The sequence below is a fragment of the Muntiacus reevesi genome, chromosome 8, assembly GCF_963930625.1.
Source record: "Muntiacus reevesi chromosome 8, mMunRee1.1, whole genome shotgun sequence".
NCBI lineage: Eukaryota > Metazoa > Chordata > Mammalia > Artiodactyla > Cervidae > Muntiacus > Muntiacus reevesi.
Window position 1 is genome coordinate 25,531,730 of NC_089256.1, and position 17,977 is coordinate 25,549,706.

A 17,977-nucleotide genomic window follows, 5' to 3' on the forward strand; every position below is an offset into this window, starting at 1 on the left:
GCAATTGAGCATAGGAGTCTCTCTAAACGCCGATGTGAGAGGCCTCAGGGCTAACACATTAACTAGAAACAAAAATCAGCATTGATCTGCTCTGTTTAAGTAGTGTCAAGGAATGAAGAACATAAATTCACATGCGTTTGTGTTTGCATAAATGAACACTAAATGGGCACAAAGAGGGGATTCAGCAATTTCCTGACAAGGATGGGAAGGGGCAGGTGGGGACGAGGGGGCGGGGCTTCTCTGCGGAATCTCTAAGCAGCCCCGGGGTTTAGAACCAGGTGACCTGACACACTGCCTATTTTGAAAGACCTCAGCCTGCAGACCCCTGGCAGCGCCCAGTCCTACAACAGCTCTGACCTTCACCACCCACAGCTCCAGCCTTGTGAATGCTGCCCTCCTTGGGTACCCCCACAGGGCCCCCAGGTCACACCTCTTGCCCTCCTCCAACTCCAGCTCCCAACACCCCCAGGACCCCATGGCCCACCCTCCAGTGAGCCGTCATCATCTTCATCAACTCACAGCTCATGGACCAGAGTTCGCCCAGGTGGGTCTGAGAGGGTAACAGGCAGGAAGGCCAGAGGTCCGCAAGAGGCGGGAGAATAAGTGGCCGATGTCCTGCTTGGAGCTAACCAGTGTCTTTTTCTTATGGAAATTTTTTCTTAAGCTATGTTAAGGAAGCTATGTATTTGCTTTAGAATTTGCCTTTCTTCAAAATGGTTCCACCTAAGATTAACTTGTTTTCTTTTTTCAAACCTTGGGCTGATAATGGCTCAACAAACAAACCAGTATTCCTGTCAATTGTTTTATGGCTGGGGGTTGACACACTTCATGTCCGTCCTATCTAATGTGGGAGCGGGGCCTGGTGAAAGTCCCTCAGCCTTGAGTTGTCTTTCTTATCTGATTTATAGTTTTCTAACAGACATACAACACCTTGCTAGAAACTAGCAAGGGGGCACTCTTTTCCTGTCTCCTTCTGATGTCTATGTCAGAAAGCTTTCCCTACCTCTATTATGCTTTAAAAATACTCTGCTACACAAAAAGCTCCAAGTCATCAAGCCTCATCTCTGACCCTGAATGGAAATCCTCTCCTCCGGAGGTCACGAATCCCGGCGTAACACACAGCTCGCAGAAACCACCTTTCAGGTCTGGGTCTTGTCCTGTTGCCCCCAACCCTGGGATTTGGGGAGGGGGCGAGGGTTGCACTTTCCACCACTTCCCACCCCTCCTTTACCACCCAGGCCCTGCAGAGACCCTCCTGGGACCCCCACCACTGGGCCTGGGCCCCTGAGCTTCCACCAAGAGAAGTCAGCGCCCAGGGCCTGGGACTCTCCCTTCTGGGACCCCAGGTCTGACACTGCGCTCTCTTACCCCAGAACACGGGACCTGGCCCACACATCACTCTCACGTCCCCGGCCGCTTGCTGCTCTCATCTTCTCCTGCCCTGGGAGGAGCTGGCCCGGCCACCCCTCACCTTGGTGGATCCCCCGCCATTCCCCTGTCCATCACGCAGCATGGCCCTCATCCCTCCATGAGATCTGAGGGTCCTACTAAGGGGGCTCTGGCCTCCAGGGCCCCAGGTACTCTGTGACCCTGTGTCACCTCGTGCCCCACTCCCATGCCCTCCCACTTGTCTCCCCGTGTTTGGCACCTTATGAGGTTCCATTCCTGCCACTCAGCTCAGACCTCCCCCAAGCCCCTCGCTGGTATCCCATGTGCACCCCACATGGACCCCACAGGCACCAATGTGTCATCACTTTACTGGAGCCCCCAGGTCACAGAAGATGGCTCTGCCAACCCCAGCCATGCCCACTCCTTACAGCCCCCTCTCCTTGCCCCCCATATCCCCCCATCTGGGCCCCCCAGGCCAGGACGTGTCTGGAGGGGCTGCAAGGGGGAGTGGAGTCCGTCGAATCCACGCTCGGCTGTCACTCCTGCCGGGCCTCCAGCCGGTCCAGCACCAGCGCTGCCTGTGCCTGGGCATCTTGCAGAAGGCCGGAGATGCGCTGGCGGACCTGACAGACACCAGAGTGCTGTCATCACTGCTCACCTGCCACCCACCCCACGGGCCCAGCCTCCCTGCCCCTTCCCTGGGCTGTCCACTCTGGGTGGCCCTGAGCCTCTGAGCTGGGGAACTCCAGATCCTCACAGGTCTCTCAGTGGAGATGGGGGGGTCCCTCTGTCTTTCCTGATGTTTGGGGCCAGCAAGGCCCAGTCCCCACCCTCCTGGTCTCCCTACTTTATCCACCACTGCTGAAGGCGGGGCTGTGTCCTCCAGGCCCAAAGGGGCAGCACTCGAGTGACTAGTGTGTTATCTGGATCCCCTGGGGTGGACAGGGCCTTCCCTGATGATGAGCTCAGCTTGGCTAGAGAGGCAGGTAGGGACCGGCTGGCCCTAGTGCTCCCATTTCCCTTCAGGAAATCGCTTTTTAACAATCATCACAAAATCAGAAATACAGGGTGGTGGTCAGGGCTGGGAATGGGGGCGACACTACAGGCCCTCCTCTGGACTGGCGAGAATGTTCCAGCACTCGATAGAGGTGGTGGTCTCACAACCGTAAATGTGCCAACTGCCTCTGACTTGTATAGTTTAACATGGTGAGTTGCACGTTCTGTGAATTCTCCTCCAAAAAGAGTGACAGTGAAATTGTCACAAACGCTGAAGCGGGACAATCGCACAGGCCAGCAACTGCTCTCTGAGACCACGTGTTGCTGGTACTGCAGCCCAGCCCATCCAGGGGAACAGGCCCTGACCAGAGCACCTAGGAGGGCGTGACATGGTACCAGTAGGTACCCAGGCCACCTGCCCCCACAGAGACCCTGAAAGAAGGCCCCAGCCGTCCCCTGAGGCCTGCGTTCCGCAAGACAGGTCTTGTCCACCCGTAGCAGGTGGAGGACTGTTTCATCAGACAGACACATCCCTCCCTCAAGGACATGTTAGCCAGGTGCCCCTGAGCCCCACATGCAGGAACCAAGGCAACCTCCAGGCCCCTCAGTAGGCCGGGCCTGTGCCCCCACTCACCTGCTCCTTGAACGCATCATCAGTGACATCCTTCAGGTTGATGAGCACATTGAAATATGCGCCAAACACACCTGTCTCCAGGGCCTTGGCTGCCACCTGCAATGGCCACGAGGCAGAACCAGCCGGCCGTGATGGGGCAAGCAGCGGGGCCTCCCCCTGCCCATTCCTCAGCCCAGAACACAGCCTGGGAACCTCACGCCTCAACCGTGAAGACGGCAATCTGACTGATCACTTGAGCAGGAAAGCATCCACACAGCCCTTGGGAGCCCGGAGTCACTGGACAGAAGCCTGGCCCTCTCCAAGGTGGGTCCCAGGGCCCCTGCGCCATCCAGTGCTCAGAGGCCCACCCTCAGCTGAGCACTCAGCGGTCCACACCCTGCTGACCTCAGCACTCTGACCCCATGACCCAGTGCTGCCTCAGGCACAGCCCAGGCTGGAGACAGCCGGGTGCATGCTTATTCAGTCGTGTCCAACTCTTTGTGACCCCGTGGACTGTAGCCCGCCAGGCTCCTCTGTCCGTGGGATGATCCCAGGGAAGAATACTGGAGTGGGTTGCCGTTTCCTTCTCCAGGGGCTCTTCCTGACCCAGGGATGGAACCTGTGGCTCCTGCATTGGCAGGCAGATTCTTTACCACTGGGCCACCTGGGAAGCCCGGAGCTAGCTGCAGGGGGCCTTTAACAACTTACAAGCCCCGAGGGGTCACAGAGATGGGCAGCACATGCTGGGCCAGGAAGACCCAGAATGCAGGAACGATGGCCTCTGTGCTCAGGCGGCTTCTAGAACCTTCTTGACAACTCGCAGGTTGCCCACCTCCCAGGAAAGGCAGGTACAGTCCTTAGGGCCTGAAGACCAGACACTGGAAAAAGGTGTCTGTCTGTAAAGACCATGTGGCTAGGGGCCTCGGATCAGGCTGTAGACAAGCAGCACTGGGTGTGATGGCCCTTGTCCTCGGCATCTGTGCAGAAGTGACAGACAGGGTGTGCGTGCACGTCTGCAGCAGGGCCCTGCCACGTACCTGCAGGTCTGACCTGCAGGCCAGGTTCACGCACAGAGCTAGCTCTCGCAACGCCGGCCACAGCGAGGCCACCGTCTCCGCCAGCGCCAAGGGCACAGCCACCGCCTGCCTCAGCCCCTCCTGCAGGGCAGCCGCACGTCTGGAAGCAAGGGCATTGGCGATCAGAGCCCAGGGCACCCAGACACCCCCAGTCCCTACCCGATGGCTCCTCAAGGAGCTCACAGAACCAGGCTGGGGACCACAGGGAAATCGTTGTTCAGCCGCAGCACAGCTGGGGGGACTGACCAGAACCAGAGATGTTTGCTGCTCTCACCTGTCCTTATCCTCAGGTGTGTTCTTGGGCAGTTTTGTCGCTTTCTGCCAGAGCAAGCACAGAAACACAGAGGGATGAGGGACTGTGACAAGGGGACTGGGAGCCTGGGGAGGGCAGGGGCCTAACACAGCACCCACCACCTCCAAGTTTGCTTCCGTGGATCACAGATCAGGGCCACCTCTGAGGGACTGGGGCGGGGGCCAGAGGGGAGTGAGGGCTCCAGTACCAGTCTTCCCCGCCCACTCCAGGGGAGGCAACTGTGCGACCCCAGAGACCAGCATAAAGGTTCAGGCCGTGTCCCCCCATCCCCGAGGGTGACACTCAACCCAAGCCTCCTTCCAGGAAGTATGGAACTGCTCCTCCCACAGCCCCGCCCATGTGAGACGCACCAAGAGACACATGTGACCTCCAGGTCGGATGGCCGCATTGTCAGGGGACCTCGGGAGGACCACTCCAGGCACCACCTGCACAAGCTCGGCAGGGGCCACCGGGCGGCATCCTTCATGCAGGAAACACACTCACCCAGTGGCGAAAGCCTTCCCCGAGTCAGTCACACAGCCATCCACTGAGGCCCAGCGACGGAGGCCAGCTGTCCACCCAGGGGCCCAGGTGCAGACTAGACTCGGCCCAAACCTCCCCGCAGGGCTGGCCCACAACCTCCACCCCAGGCGTGCCCAGAGCACTGTCCACCCTCACACTAGGTCTTGCCCCAAGGTGGCTCTGGGCAGTGGTGTCGGCCGGGAGCTCACGCCTGCCCCAGCAGACCCTCCTCCCCCGCGAGGTCCAAGCACCCCCCTTCCCTCCTCTCCTGCGTCCCCTGCTGACTGCTCTCACACACACCTGGGGCTTCTTGACCTTGAACTCACACCTTGACCTTCTTGCGAGTCCCCTGACCTCCACCCAGGTCTGACAGACACTCCTCCTCCAGGCCCTCCTGAACAAGGGACATCTGGATCTAGCCTCCCAGCTCCTGCGGCCCTTTCTGTCTGTCGCTGAACTGTCTTCTCTGATTGCTGACACTGTGACTGACTGTGTTACCATGTAAAGATTTCCGTTCCCACCCTTTCGGGACCAGAGCTCTTCCCTGAGGACCGGGTCTTCCTCCAGCATCTGCGGGTCTGGGTGTCGGCCCATCAGCAGGACACAGGGAGCTGGGCAGGGGGACGCTGAGCCTGGCTGACCCTCAGGGCAGGTGTCCTCCTCTCCCCCGACCCCCAGCCCTGCAGAGACTCCAACCTGGGGTCACACCTGCACCAAACCTGCTGGGCTCAACCCAAGAGCAGCCAGACCACTGTCCCCTCGCTGCAGGCCCAGATGTCTGTACTAGTGGCAGTCTCCCCCTCACCCCCATGACCCTGGCCCACCTTTCTCTCCTCTGGAGACCCCGCATCACTGTCCACTGATCCCACTGTCCCTCAGGTCCTGCTCCGTAGGGCCAGTGGTTGTGGCCCGCCTGTACACGCACCAGATAGGCCTCGAAGGCCCGGGCATCAGCGTCCACCATCGCAGTCAGCTCAGCCACGGCGGCATGGAAGGGTGGGATCAGGCGTCGCATGGTCACATCCAGGTGCTCGAACTGGCGCCGCCCATAGGTCATCAGGCCGGCCATGGAGGCCAGGGCGGCGCCCTGGGGAGAGCATGCTGATCAAGGGACCAGCCCCGGGTCGGGCGCCCCCACCCCTGCCGCCCACCCCACTCACCATGGCTGCACTGGCTGCGGCCACAGAGCCGCCCCCTGGGGCTGCTGAGCGGGCGCCCACAGCCCGAATGAAGGCACGCAGGGGCTGGTCCATCAGGCTTTGCTCGGGCCCGTCCTGGGGGACCAGGTACCTGCAGGCAGGGGCGGTCAGGGGGGCCAGGGTGCGGGTGGGCTGGGGTCTATGTCGGAGGGTCCTGGGTCATTACTTCTAAGCTAGGAAGGTAGGACTGTGGGGGTCTCTGGCTCGCACCAGCGCACGGGAGGGGATATGGGCCCTGTTTGCAGAGCAGCCACCCCAAGAGGGGCTGTGACCAGTCAGGAGCTATGTGAGGACCAAATGAGACCCGTTGGAGCCTCACTGGGTCCCCCAACAAGCCCCCAGCCCTACACTTAGTGATGGAGCAGAGCTCTGGACGACCGAGGGGGTCTCTGCACAGGGGTGGGGGTCAGGGGCTGCTCACTCGATGATCCGCTCCTTGGGGTTGAAGGGGGACAGAGAGTCCAGGCCCAGCCGGTTCACCACCTGGAAGAGGGCCCGGTGACTGGGGTCCCCTCGAGCCCAGGTCCCACCCCTGCCACCTGTGGGGGTGCTCCCGGCCCTGGTGTGGAGCTTGCAGGGACACAGCTGCCACACACACACCACCCCCCACACCCACCAGCATCCCTGCAGACAGAAGCCCTTCAAGGCAGGCACCCTGCTGGGCCCTGATTCCACCCACTGTGCTGCCCCAAGGAGACCCAGGCCCAATGTGACCCGTCCTCCCCACATGCGTCCTTCCCCTGTGCTGGAAAGGAGCCGAGACAACTGCCTCCTGGACGGGGTTCCAGCTCCTGGGAGTCAGTGGCTCTGGTTCTCAAAGGCCCAGAGCTTCATGAGCAGTCCAGATATGACCCTCGATGTGTGACAGTGAAGTTTACCCAACTTCAAAACAAAGTTGGAAATGTCCTTTCGGTGAAAGGAATTCCCCATATCTGAGAGGAATTCCTTTCACCTAAAGATGCTTTTAGGACACATCATGGTGCTGATGCTGGCAACACAATCCCAGCCCCTCTGAGTCACATGGGGACACATTCCATGCAGAACAGAAAGCGACAAGTACAGGACAAATTGAGAGCCAGGGAAGGCCCGAGGTCTCCTGGAGGACGCAGGAACGAGGCGGGAACGTAGCAGAGGGCACCCGAGAGCAGCCTGCCCACTGCAGAGAACCTCAGAAAGAGGAACAGAACTGTCAGAATGGACGTTAGCACCCACAAGCCTGGCAGGAAGTAAAGGAAACCATCCACAGCCAGGAGTGCCCAGAAGTGCCCAGAAAGCTCTCCCTGCCCTGGGTCTGGGTCCACTCAGAGACGCCTGAGCCACCTCTCAGGAGCAGGGGTCAGACGGGAGACCCCTGGAAGACGACATCTCCAAGGATGAATCTGGGGAGAGCCACCCTTCAGAGGAAATAATCGAGGTCCTTTCCAGTCTGAGGCTTACATTTGGTGAAGCCCCCAGATGGTGAAGCCCCAGAAAATATCTTTCCTGGGAATTGTAATCGGAGAGGGATTAAGGCCACGGATCACACAGAATTCTCTTCTGTGTGGCTCCAAAGCCCAAACAAGAGGCTCATCTACATGGCCCAAGTACCTGCCTGAGGCAACACAAGTTTAAACCAGTGACCAAGAATTCAGGAAGATTCCCTGGAGCAGGAAATGGCAACCCACTCCAATATTCTTGCCTGGAGAATCCCACAGACAGAGAAGCCTGGCGGACTATAGTCCAGGGGGTCGCACAGAGCCGGACATGGCTGAGAAACTAGGCATGACCAAGAAAGAATCACCACAGAGGAAACCCAGCAGGCAGTCAGAACTCCCAAAGCACCTGAAGAAGCATCACTACGTGTGTCGGCAGGCATGATAGTTTGGAAAGCCAGAACTTCAAAAACTGTAGATCTCAGAACTTTCAGATAAAGAATATAAAATACTATGGTTTAAAGAAGCAATAGAGAGCATCAAACATGTTAATAAATGATAAATAGATGTGGGAGAGGTGAAAGTGGAAAAAGGATGGAGGGAGGAGATTCTTGAGGCTGAATTTCAAGAGGCACAAAGTATTTAGATGTCTTCAACTGTCTCCCCAGGGAGTGCTTATTAACAACAACAGGAAAAATAGGAACACCACATTGATAATCCTGGGTTGGGGACACCAATCCAACAAGGGGACCCAGGTAACGCCCTGAGGGGGACACCCCGTCACTTCTGTGCTGTTCTTGCCAGGAATGCACAAGTACACCCAGCCCTGAGAAAGGTCAGACCAGCAACCAGCAAGCAGCGCCTTGCTCACAGCCCATCACGGTCAAGGAAGGACAGGGAGAACTGGGCCCCTGGTCCAGATTAAAGGCCACAAAAGACAAGGCAGGTGGACCCACTCCCGGTCTGGGGTGGAGCCAGGACAGGGTGACACAGACATGATTTGTTTAGTCTGCAGATTAGAGCAGATCGTACTGTGCCGAATTTCCTGATTTTGATCATTGCACTGTGGTTGTGTAACAGAATGTCCTTGATCTAGACAAATACACTCTGAATAAATGAGGCATTAAGGGCACAGTGTCTTCAGTCTACTCTGAAATGGTCCAGAAACAAATATGATTGTGCGTGAATGTAGAGAAAGAGAGATACAGAAAACAGTGCAAAATACAATAGGTGAATTTGGAGGGAATAAAGCAGCTCCTGACACTATATGTGCACCTCTTCTGTGAGCAAGAATTACATCAAAATAAAAAGTGACACAGAATTTTGTAATGGCCAGAAAGAGAACAAACCCAGCTATAAAGTAGATAAGTGATTAAGAAGTGAGGCCTGAGAAAACCACAGCAAATACAGAGGGGGAAAAATGGAGAGAAAGTGCAGAAAAAACAGAATATATGGAAGAAGAAAATGCTACCATGGTGTGACTGTGTCTGCAAAGTGAAAGAACCAAACACTGAATCAAAAATATTAAAGAAAATATTCCTGAAACTGAACAAGAATGAATCTGTAAATAACACAGAACCCTGATCTAAAGAAAAACTGATGCAGAATAATCAACACCAAGACATATATGGCAGAGTTACTGAAATTCAAGGATAAAGACAGTTCTTCAAGCATCAGGGAGAAAGAACCAGTCAGCAGGGATGTGGAAGTTACCAGACGGCCTTAGACTTCCCCCGCATACACACAGTGACATTTATTCCAAAGGTGGCAAAGATGTGCCTGCAACATTCTCAGGAGAAAAACAAGCGACTGGAGGTTTTGGTTCTCCTTTATTGTTGTTGTTGTTTAGTTACTAAGTTGTGTCTAACTCTTTGCAACCCCGTGGACCTCCAGGAACCACCAGGCTCCTCTGTCTATGGGATTTTCCAGGTAAGAATATTGGAGTGGGTTGCCATTCCCTTTTTCAGGGGATCTTCCTGACTCGGAGATCAAACTCGCGTCTCTGTGCCTCCTGCATTGTCACGTGGGTTATTTACCACTGAGCCACCAGGGAAGCTCTTTGGTTGTCCTACTGTTTTGAAAGAATGAAGCCACACAAAGACATTCCCAAACATAATAGAACCTACAGAATAAACCCTTGAGCCTTTCTTCAAAAACCTGCTTGACTGTGAAATCTAGACAACAGACAGGGAAAAGGACAGAGATGCACAGTGACCTCACTTAAGTCCAGAACCAAGCTTAAATATCTATGTATATTTAATTCAAGTGGATATGGTTACAGAAGGTAAATGGTATACTTCAGACAATGTAAAAATAACAACAAAGCAATTTAAATCTGGACCAGCAATGACAGCTCACACAGTGCACTAATTTTCTTGTCTTTCTTCACCAAGAGTCAAGAGACATTCTTACCTTGATTAAGAGCTAAAGGAGTAAGTATACTATACAGACTTAGAAAGTTAACCACTGAGAACTAACAAGTGAATTCAGCAAGGAAGCAGGACGCAAAGTCAACCCACAAAGATCAGTGCATTTCTGAACACTGACAATGAATGAACACTGAAGAACAAATTACCTAAAACAATTCCATTTTCAGTAGCATCCAAAACAAAAAAATTAAATACTTAGGAATTAACCTCACCAAGGAGGTGAAAGACTGCAATGAGAACTACAAAACATGCTGAAAGGAGCTACAGACACTGACGGGGACACAGCCCAAGTCCAGGGCGGGAAGACGGTGCCGTGACATGGAGCTCCAACCAGTGACCGGCGGGGGCAGTATGAGCAATGCCTTTCTGACAGTACCTTTCAGAGAAACAGGAAACCCCATCCTGGACGGCGGTGATGGCCGTACAACTTCACAAACGTCCTTAACACCACTGACCAGCACGCTTAAATATGGCTAAGATGGGAAATTTTCTGTCATGTGTATTTTACCATAATTTCAAAAGCTGAAAAAATATTTAAAAGAACCAACTCCCTAAAAAAAAAATGACACAGCTCTAAAAAATGGGGAACTAGAGAAGGGAGAAAAGATGGGGGTAAACATCGAGAGTTACTTTCTCATATGCACAGCAAGCAGTCTGCAGAGCGCAGACCTCAAGCTTCACAGTGAGTTTTTGACAAATTTTGTAGCAATGTTGCTTCAAACTAGTCTATGGGGGCCCTTTTTCCAACAACATTTGCTCACTTTGTGCCTCTGTGTCACATTTTGGTAATTCTCACAACATTTCAAACCCTCCACCAGCATTAAAATCACAACTCTCTGAAAGCTCAGATGAAGGTTAGCTTTTTTTTTTAAGCAATAAAGTACTTTTAAGTATGTGCACAGTTTTTTTAGACACAATGATATAGCATACTTAACAGACTATAGTCTAGTAGGAACATAACTTTGATATACACCAGGAAACCAGAAAATCGTGTGAGTGACTTTATTGGGATATTCGATTTATTTGCAGTGGCTTGGAACCGAATATCTTTGTGGTGCCTGCACTGATAAAAACTGACAAATCAAATTGATACATTTAGATAGGTTTTAACTTAATAAATCAAAAATAGAGATAAATAGATTAAGTTATGGGCTTCCCCGATGACTCAGCAGTAAAGAATCCACCTGCAATGCAAAAGACCCAGGAGATGTGGGTTCAATCCCTGGGTTGGGACGATCCCCTGGAGAAAGGCATGGCAACCTACTCCAGCATTCTTGCCTGGGGAATCCCCAAGGACAGAGGAGCCTGGCTGGCTATAGTCCATGGAGTCACAAAGAGTCAAACACAACCAAGCGACTAAGCACAGCACCAGTATTCTTGCCTGGAGAAGCCCATAGACAAAGGAGCCTGGAGGGCTACAGTCCATGGGGTCGCAGAGTTGGACACAGAGAGTTGCATACACACATTATATTGCCTCCATACAACCGGAAGAAAACCACATCCCCTCTGCCTAAAAATAGGACAAAAGCAAGTCCAGGCATATCTGCTAGATTAGTAAATACAAAAGGAAAGACTCAACAACCAAAAGACAAAAACTCTCAGAGAAATCCAGTCATGTGCTCGTTTTAAGAAATACCCTCAAAACAGTACCACCCTGAGGTCAGAGCAACAGGATAGTAAAAGCCGGCTACCACTGGAGCTGGCTCGAGGGACCCAGGACCACGGGAACCACGTGGTGAATAGTCCGCAGAGGCTAGTCTCACACCCCCAAATCTGGACCAGTCAGGACCAGAGGAGGGGCAAGTCCCTCCATCCGACCGCGCCCAGGCACCCCCTCTCACAGAAGTTTCACAAGACTGAATATATTTTAGGTCACAGAGAAAACCCCAACAGTGTCCAAGTGAAAAATGTGATCTCAACTTGCAGGCACAGACAAAAAAACAAAGAAGGAGAAGTAGGAGGCCACATGGACAGGAACCCAGGCCTGGGGAGCAGGTGCCTGGAGCAGCCGCCCTGCTCTATCTCAGGACCCCCAACCCCCCAGCCCCACCCTCACCAGCCCTGCCCACCAGCCTGAGCCGCTGCTCCTCCTCCAGGAGGAACAGATTCTCCTGCTCGCAATAGAAGGCGGCCGCGTCCAGCAGGGCCTTCAGAGGCACCAGGCCCACCAGTTGTGAGCCCACCACTGGAAGGCTCAGTTCCTGCAGAGGGCGGAGGGCGGAGGTCAGGGATTGAGGCATCAGTGCCCAGGCAGCTGGGCTTGGGAATATGGGGAGGACTTGCCCCGCTCACCTGGGCTTCTCTGCAGGTCTCCTCATAGACCATGTGCAGCCCTGTGACCTCAAAGTCCAGGAGGTTCATGGACACCTGAGCCAGGTTCTTCTCATCCAGATACCAGCCGATCCCCTGCACCTTGCTCAGGCGTCCTGGCTGCAGAGGACAAGGTTTACCCAGCCCGGGCTGCCTCTCCTGGCACCCCACACTGACAGCCCCCTCCCCCTGCATCCCCTCAGCTGGCCCAGGGTCTCCCTTCTGCCCCAGACATGGGGACAAGGCAGGCCGTGGCCTGAAGACTGTGCAGTGCGGCTGGTCTCCTCGCCTTGGCCTCCCGGTCTCTCATCTGAGCCTGGGAGGGGCCTGCCCAGCACCGGAAGCAGAGCCCCCAAATGCGGCTCACCCCACACAGACTCCAGGCTCAGAGCAGGCCCTGCCGCCTGGCCAGCGTTCCACCCACGTCCTTGTCCTGGCGGCTGGCTCCTTCCTCCCATCCCACCCCTGCCCCAGAGGCCAGCTGGCAGCCCTTGCTCCTTGGGGCACTCACTCCCCCTCAGGGGGAACCTCTCACTTCTGACCCCAGCAGAGCACAGAGCAGGACTGGGGAGTTGCTGTGCTTCTGTGCTGTGCTTGCCGGCGGCTGAGTGTTCGGGATAGAAGCCAGGCCCAGGTCTCCGGGGGTGGAGGCTGACAGGTGAGGAGCAGGGCCTCCTTCACCAGGTGCATCTTTGTCTACCTATGTCCAACGCAAAGTGTCTGCAGAGCTGGTGCTCAAACTAGGTGGGACTTCCTGTGGCGGACTTGGTGGATCAGGGCACCTGGGTACCTGGGGATACCTGGGGCTCAGGAACGCCTGTTTTCCTATTAGCATGGAAATGCTGCAGTATGTTGACCACAGCTCTAGCCCTGCTGCATCCATGGTAAATGTCCTTAAAGACCTGCTCCCCAACCTCAAACCCTGGAACCCTGGCCCTGCCAGTCCTGCATGGTGTGGACACCAAAGTGGGCAGGACCTGTGGTCAGCATGTCTACACATGGTGCCCAGCCTTGACCCTCTCTGGGAGGCCCTCGAGATTCAACAGGGACGGGCCAGGCCTCATGGGACTGCAGGCACCAGGAGCCCACCTGGTCCTTCCCACGACCCTGCTCACGGAGATTGAGGGCGATGCGGTGCGCCTGCTCCTTGGTGCTGAGCAGGTTGATGTTGAATGCGAGGAGGAACTTCCGCGCCCCTGTGGCGGTGGCCCCCCAGCTGGGAACGAAGGAGCTGGGCCCGAAGTCGGGTGCCCACTCGGCCTGCTTGAGCTGTGGGGAGACGGGCGGGTGAGGGAAGCGGGGAGGAGGGCCCACCCCAGACCGCACCCTGACGAGGGGCACGGCACCTTCTCAGGGAGGGCCTCGTACTCCCCGGCCCGGATAGCTGGCAGGGATTGGCGGCTGGTCGTCCGCGCTGCCTCTCCGTAGAGGTACACTGCAAAGGGACCTGGCGAGTCAGGCCCCCGGTGGCCGGCATTGCAGGACCCTGTTCCTGCAGCTCCGTCTTGCTGGCAGCCCCCATCTCTGTGCCCCGTCGGGTGGGTGTGGGTGGTCGCTGATGGGCACTCTGTATAGGCAGGACCCCTCCTCTGCCCACCCAGGGGCAGGGCAGGCCCCACTCCAACTGCTCAGGCTCTGATGCCCCAGAAAAAGGCATCATCTGCCCACAAGTGTTGGGAGCAGGCACGCGGGGCTGTAAGGATATTCATGTTTCTCTCCAAAGTGCATTTTTGCTGAACAAAACACGGAATGAGGAGAGAAAACAAAGCTCACCACCAGCTCCCGACACCTGCCCGAGGCAGGAGACCCATCCCCAAGTTGGCGCATCGGCCCACAGGCAGGGGCTGGACCCGCGCCTGGTATCTCAGGCATCCACCTGTTACATGCGCTGGGCTACCCCTTGATTTGTTTAATTCCCCAGAGAGGCTGTTAAAGGCTTTCTGTCTGTCCGTCTTGCTCAAGTCCATCACAGAGCCGCTAATCAAGCCCACTGCCAAGCAAGCCTGAGAGTCTGCCAGCTCCCTGATGGCTGGGACCCTGTCCTCACAGGTTCTCATCATAGGAGAAGGGGAACATATTCCTGCCTGTCAAAAACCTGCGTGGTAGGGTTTTTTCCCTTAAAATCTGCATTTCTAAGGATGTTAGAGCGGAGACCCTCACAGGGTGCCTGCCGCTGTTGAGCCGAGGTGAGGCGGGGCCGCCCGCCCCGGGCACTCACCTGGCACACCCAGCTCCTCTGCCAGCCGCTGGCCAAATGCCTGGGCACAGTGCACACACTCGTCCATGGTGACGCCCCTGATCGGGATGAAGGGGCACACATCCAGGGCGCCCATCCGGGGGTGCTCCCCTGCACAGAGATGGGGCTGAGGAAGGGGGGCCTAGGTGCCGAGCCCCGCCCCCCCGGCCCCTTCTGCACACATGCAGATTGACCACGGGGCCCCAGAGAGGCAGACACTGAGCGCCACGGCCCGTCGGTGGTACACCCCTCCCCCCAGCAACCACCTGTGCTCTCAGGGAAGGGGTGCCTCCACCCCACTGCCCTACAGGGTGTCCTTCTCAGACGCCGAGCCCACTGTGGGCCAGCAGCCCACGGCCGGACGGCAGCCCCACGTCCCCTCCCCCAGGCAGCCCCCCAGATGGCAGCCCCACATCATCCCTCCCCCAGGCAGCCCCCCAGATGGCAGCCCTATGTCCCCTCCCCCAGGCGGCCCCCCAGATGGCTGTCCCACATCATCCCTCCCCCAGGCAGCTTCTCTGAGATAAGCCTCGGTTGTCCTTCACCAGTTGGAATCACTCGTGAAACCCCCCAGCCGTGAGAGGCCAGAGACCTTGCCCTTTTGAACAGTTCCCCATGTGTCCACTGGCCTTTGACACTGCCGCCCAAAGAATGTGTTTGGTTTGTGGGCTGTTGACAGATAGGGCTCTGTCCCCCATACCCAGGGCCCGTGCAGAGCGCGAGCACCTTGCTGCCAGCCACTCTTGGGCCAATGAAACATAAACGGGGTCCAAGGAGCATCCGGTGAGCCCGTGGGCCCCTCACCCTCTGCAAGTCCTGAACGAGAGCTGGGCCGCCCTCCCCCGCCCTCACCTCTGTGCCGGCTCATGTCGATGAGCCGGTGGGCAGCGCGGGCGGCATTGAGGGCCCCCTCCACCACGTCCTCAGGGCGCCCCACGAAGGTGTAGACGGTGCGGTTGGTGGAGGGGCCAGCGTCCACGTCCAGCAGCACGCAGCCCGGGGTCTGTGCCACCGCTCGAGAGATGGCGTCAATCACCTGGGGGTGAAGCCGGGCCTGCACCTCCGTCTCCCCGTGAGGAGGAGGGCGCGGGAGCTGCCGGGGCCCAGTCTGTCCTGCCCCCACCCAGACGCAGGGCCAGGAGCTGGCGCTGGGCATCTGGGAGCAGCGACAGGCAGCCCCATGGGGAGAAACCGAGGCAGGGAGCAGAACTGGGTGGAAGGGCTGCCTGGGCCCCGAGAAAGTGACTACAGGCCAAGGTCACAGAGGGTCGGGGCCCCAGCCCCCAGGCAGCCCAGAGGCCCCTGAGGCAGTAGGAAGGCCTGCCCAGTGCTCTGTGACTCAGTTTCCTGCAGATAACCTGGGGATAAGGACAGGTGGGGGAGGGGAGGCCGTGAACCCTCAAACAAGGACCCTCAAACAGCTGTGTGGGTCAGCCTTCCAGGGCTCCATCTTCACCCAAGAGGCCAAACGACCTGCCCAGACCTGGACCAGGACCCCTGACTGGTTGTCCACCCGCTGCTCCTTCCTCACCCTTTCCAGAAAAGACAGTCCCCAGACTCCACCCCAAACCATGCCCTCCTGGCCTGAAGCCCCCTGCACTGCCCTGGCCGCCCCCAGGCTCTCACCTCCTGGTTGTTCCCCTCTGAGAAGTTGGGGACACATTCCACCAGCCGGGACATGGTCCAGACCCTGACCCAGACGCTCCTTTCGCCAGCAGAGGTGGGAAGGAGGCTGGCGGGGCCTTTATTCCCCCATCAGGGCCCTCCCTGCACCAGGCTTCTTATTAACTGGGCAGATGGGGGAGGGGCAGAGCCAGGACCCTGCGAGGTGGCCAGCAGAGGAGGAGGTGGAGGGGAGGACCGAGACCTCTGCCCAGGTGAGTGTGGGCTCCCCTGAAAGAAGTACTGGACTCCCGGGGGAAAGTCCTCAGCAGGCTGCAGCCTCAGGCCACCCCAGGCTCCAGGGTCCCCTGGTGACCCTCTGGGTGACCCTCCTGGGATATGTTTCTTCATGGAACAGCTGAGCCTCAGGGCCACAGAGGGACAAGAGCGACCGTGTGTGGGGCCTGGCTTTCAGCAGAGCTCAGCACAGCTGGCTGGCAGGAGGGTGGGTATTGGCAGGAGGGGAGTGCAGGCCCATGGCAGTGGGGAGGGGCAGGCAGATGAGGCCCAGCTCCCCACCCCACCGAGGCCAGAGGACCCCCACAAGGGGCCACGTACCCCAGGTCAGCAGCACAGTGCCCTAAGCTGAGAGGGCCCACTCAGGTCAATGCCATCTTGAAGTCCTTCATGATTTTTGAACTGGGGGTGGAGCTGTTTCCCTTCTGCAAAGGCCCACCCATCACATGGTCACCCTGGCAGCACATGGACCCCCGCAAGCCCTTCCCAAGAGCAGCCCGCACCATCCATGGTTCTCCCGGCATTGGGTGCCCCACTTTGGGGTGATCGGGTCCAAGGCCACTTCACCCCTCTCACAGTCACCATGGGGCCAGGAGAGGAGATACCCAGGTCTTTCAGGTCCCCAGCTGTCTGGGCTGTTGGAAGCCCACCCCTCTAGCAGCTGCTCCTGAGAACTGGAAGAGGGAGAGGTGGCTGGGGGAGCCCAGAGACCCTGAAGGCTGGGGGTGGGCGCGTCCGGGCAGCTGCAGCTCCCGGGTGACTGTGGGTGCATGTGGGTGACCGGCCGTCTCACATGGTCCCAATGCAGGCCCCAGCACCACCTGGCCCTCACCCCAGCACAGCCTGGAGCCAGGGTCTTTACAGAGGTGATGAGGTTAAAATGCGGTCACTAAGGCGGGTCCTAATCCTGTAGGACTGGTGTCCTTATGAGAAGGAGATGAGACTAGGGATGCGCGGAGAGGATGACACGTGAGGACACTGGGCGGAGACAGCTGTCTGCATGCCAAGGAGGAAGGCCCGGAGGAACCAGTCCTGTGGCACCCCCATCTTGGACTTCAGCCTCCAGAATTGTGAGATGATAAATGTCTATTGTTCAAGCCACCCTGGCGGCGGTGTTCGTTACAGCGCCCGAGCTGACTGAGACAGGGGTCTGAGGAGCCAGGGCATCTGGGACACTCCAGGCTGTGGGGAACAAGGGACAGGCATCCTGGCACCTTCATCCTCCTACCTAGGGCAGAGGAGGAGCCAGGGAGGGGTCGGTCGCAGGGCCCCGGGGGCCACCTGCCCTCTCTAGGCCTCAGGAGATGGGGGGTGGTGTGGAAGTTGGGGGGCAGAGGGCTGTGTGTCCTGTGGAGATGGGTCTGGCCCAGGGCTTGGCCACAGCTGGAAGTGCAAGATGCACAGAGGGGACCCAGTGTGATGCCAAGACCAGCTCTGGGGAGCAGTTTTGAGACATTAAAAATGCTGGCAGGTGCTAAAAATATCTCCTGAGGAGGGGACCCTGGGAAGCGCCACTATTCACAGGGAAAGCGATCTCACCAGTCAGTGCCCCGATGCTGGTTTCTGTGACCACCCCGCAGCCAAACGGACCAGGGATCGCGAGT

The 17,977-nt window shown here is 57.2% G+C and overlaps 1 protein-coding gene across 1 annotated transcript; it reads right to left on the reverse strand.

Annotated features, from left to right (window-relative positions):
- Nucleotides 1-1,925: 1,925 nt before the first annotated feature.
- FTCD (formimidoyltransferase cyclodeaminase) lies at nt 1,926-16,154 on the reverse strand. The gene is made up of 14 exons (XM_065943722.1): nt 16,101-16,154; nt 15,327-15,510; nt 14,457-14,585; nt 13,585-13,673; nt 13,328-13,507; nt 12,221-12,358; nt 11,998-12,129; nt 6,509-6,570; nt 6,049-6,178; nt 5,814-5,975; nt 4,349-4,392; nt 4,036-4,174; nt 3,020-3,115; nt 1,926-2,012 (listed from the first exon to the last, which is right to left on the reverse strand). The coding sequence occupies exons 1-14, from the start codon at nt 16,152-16,154 to the stop codon at nt 1,926-1,928; spliced, it is 1,626 nt and encodes a 541-aa protein (XP_065799794.1).
- Between the last annotated feature and the right edge of the window lie 1,823 nt (nt 16,155-17,977).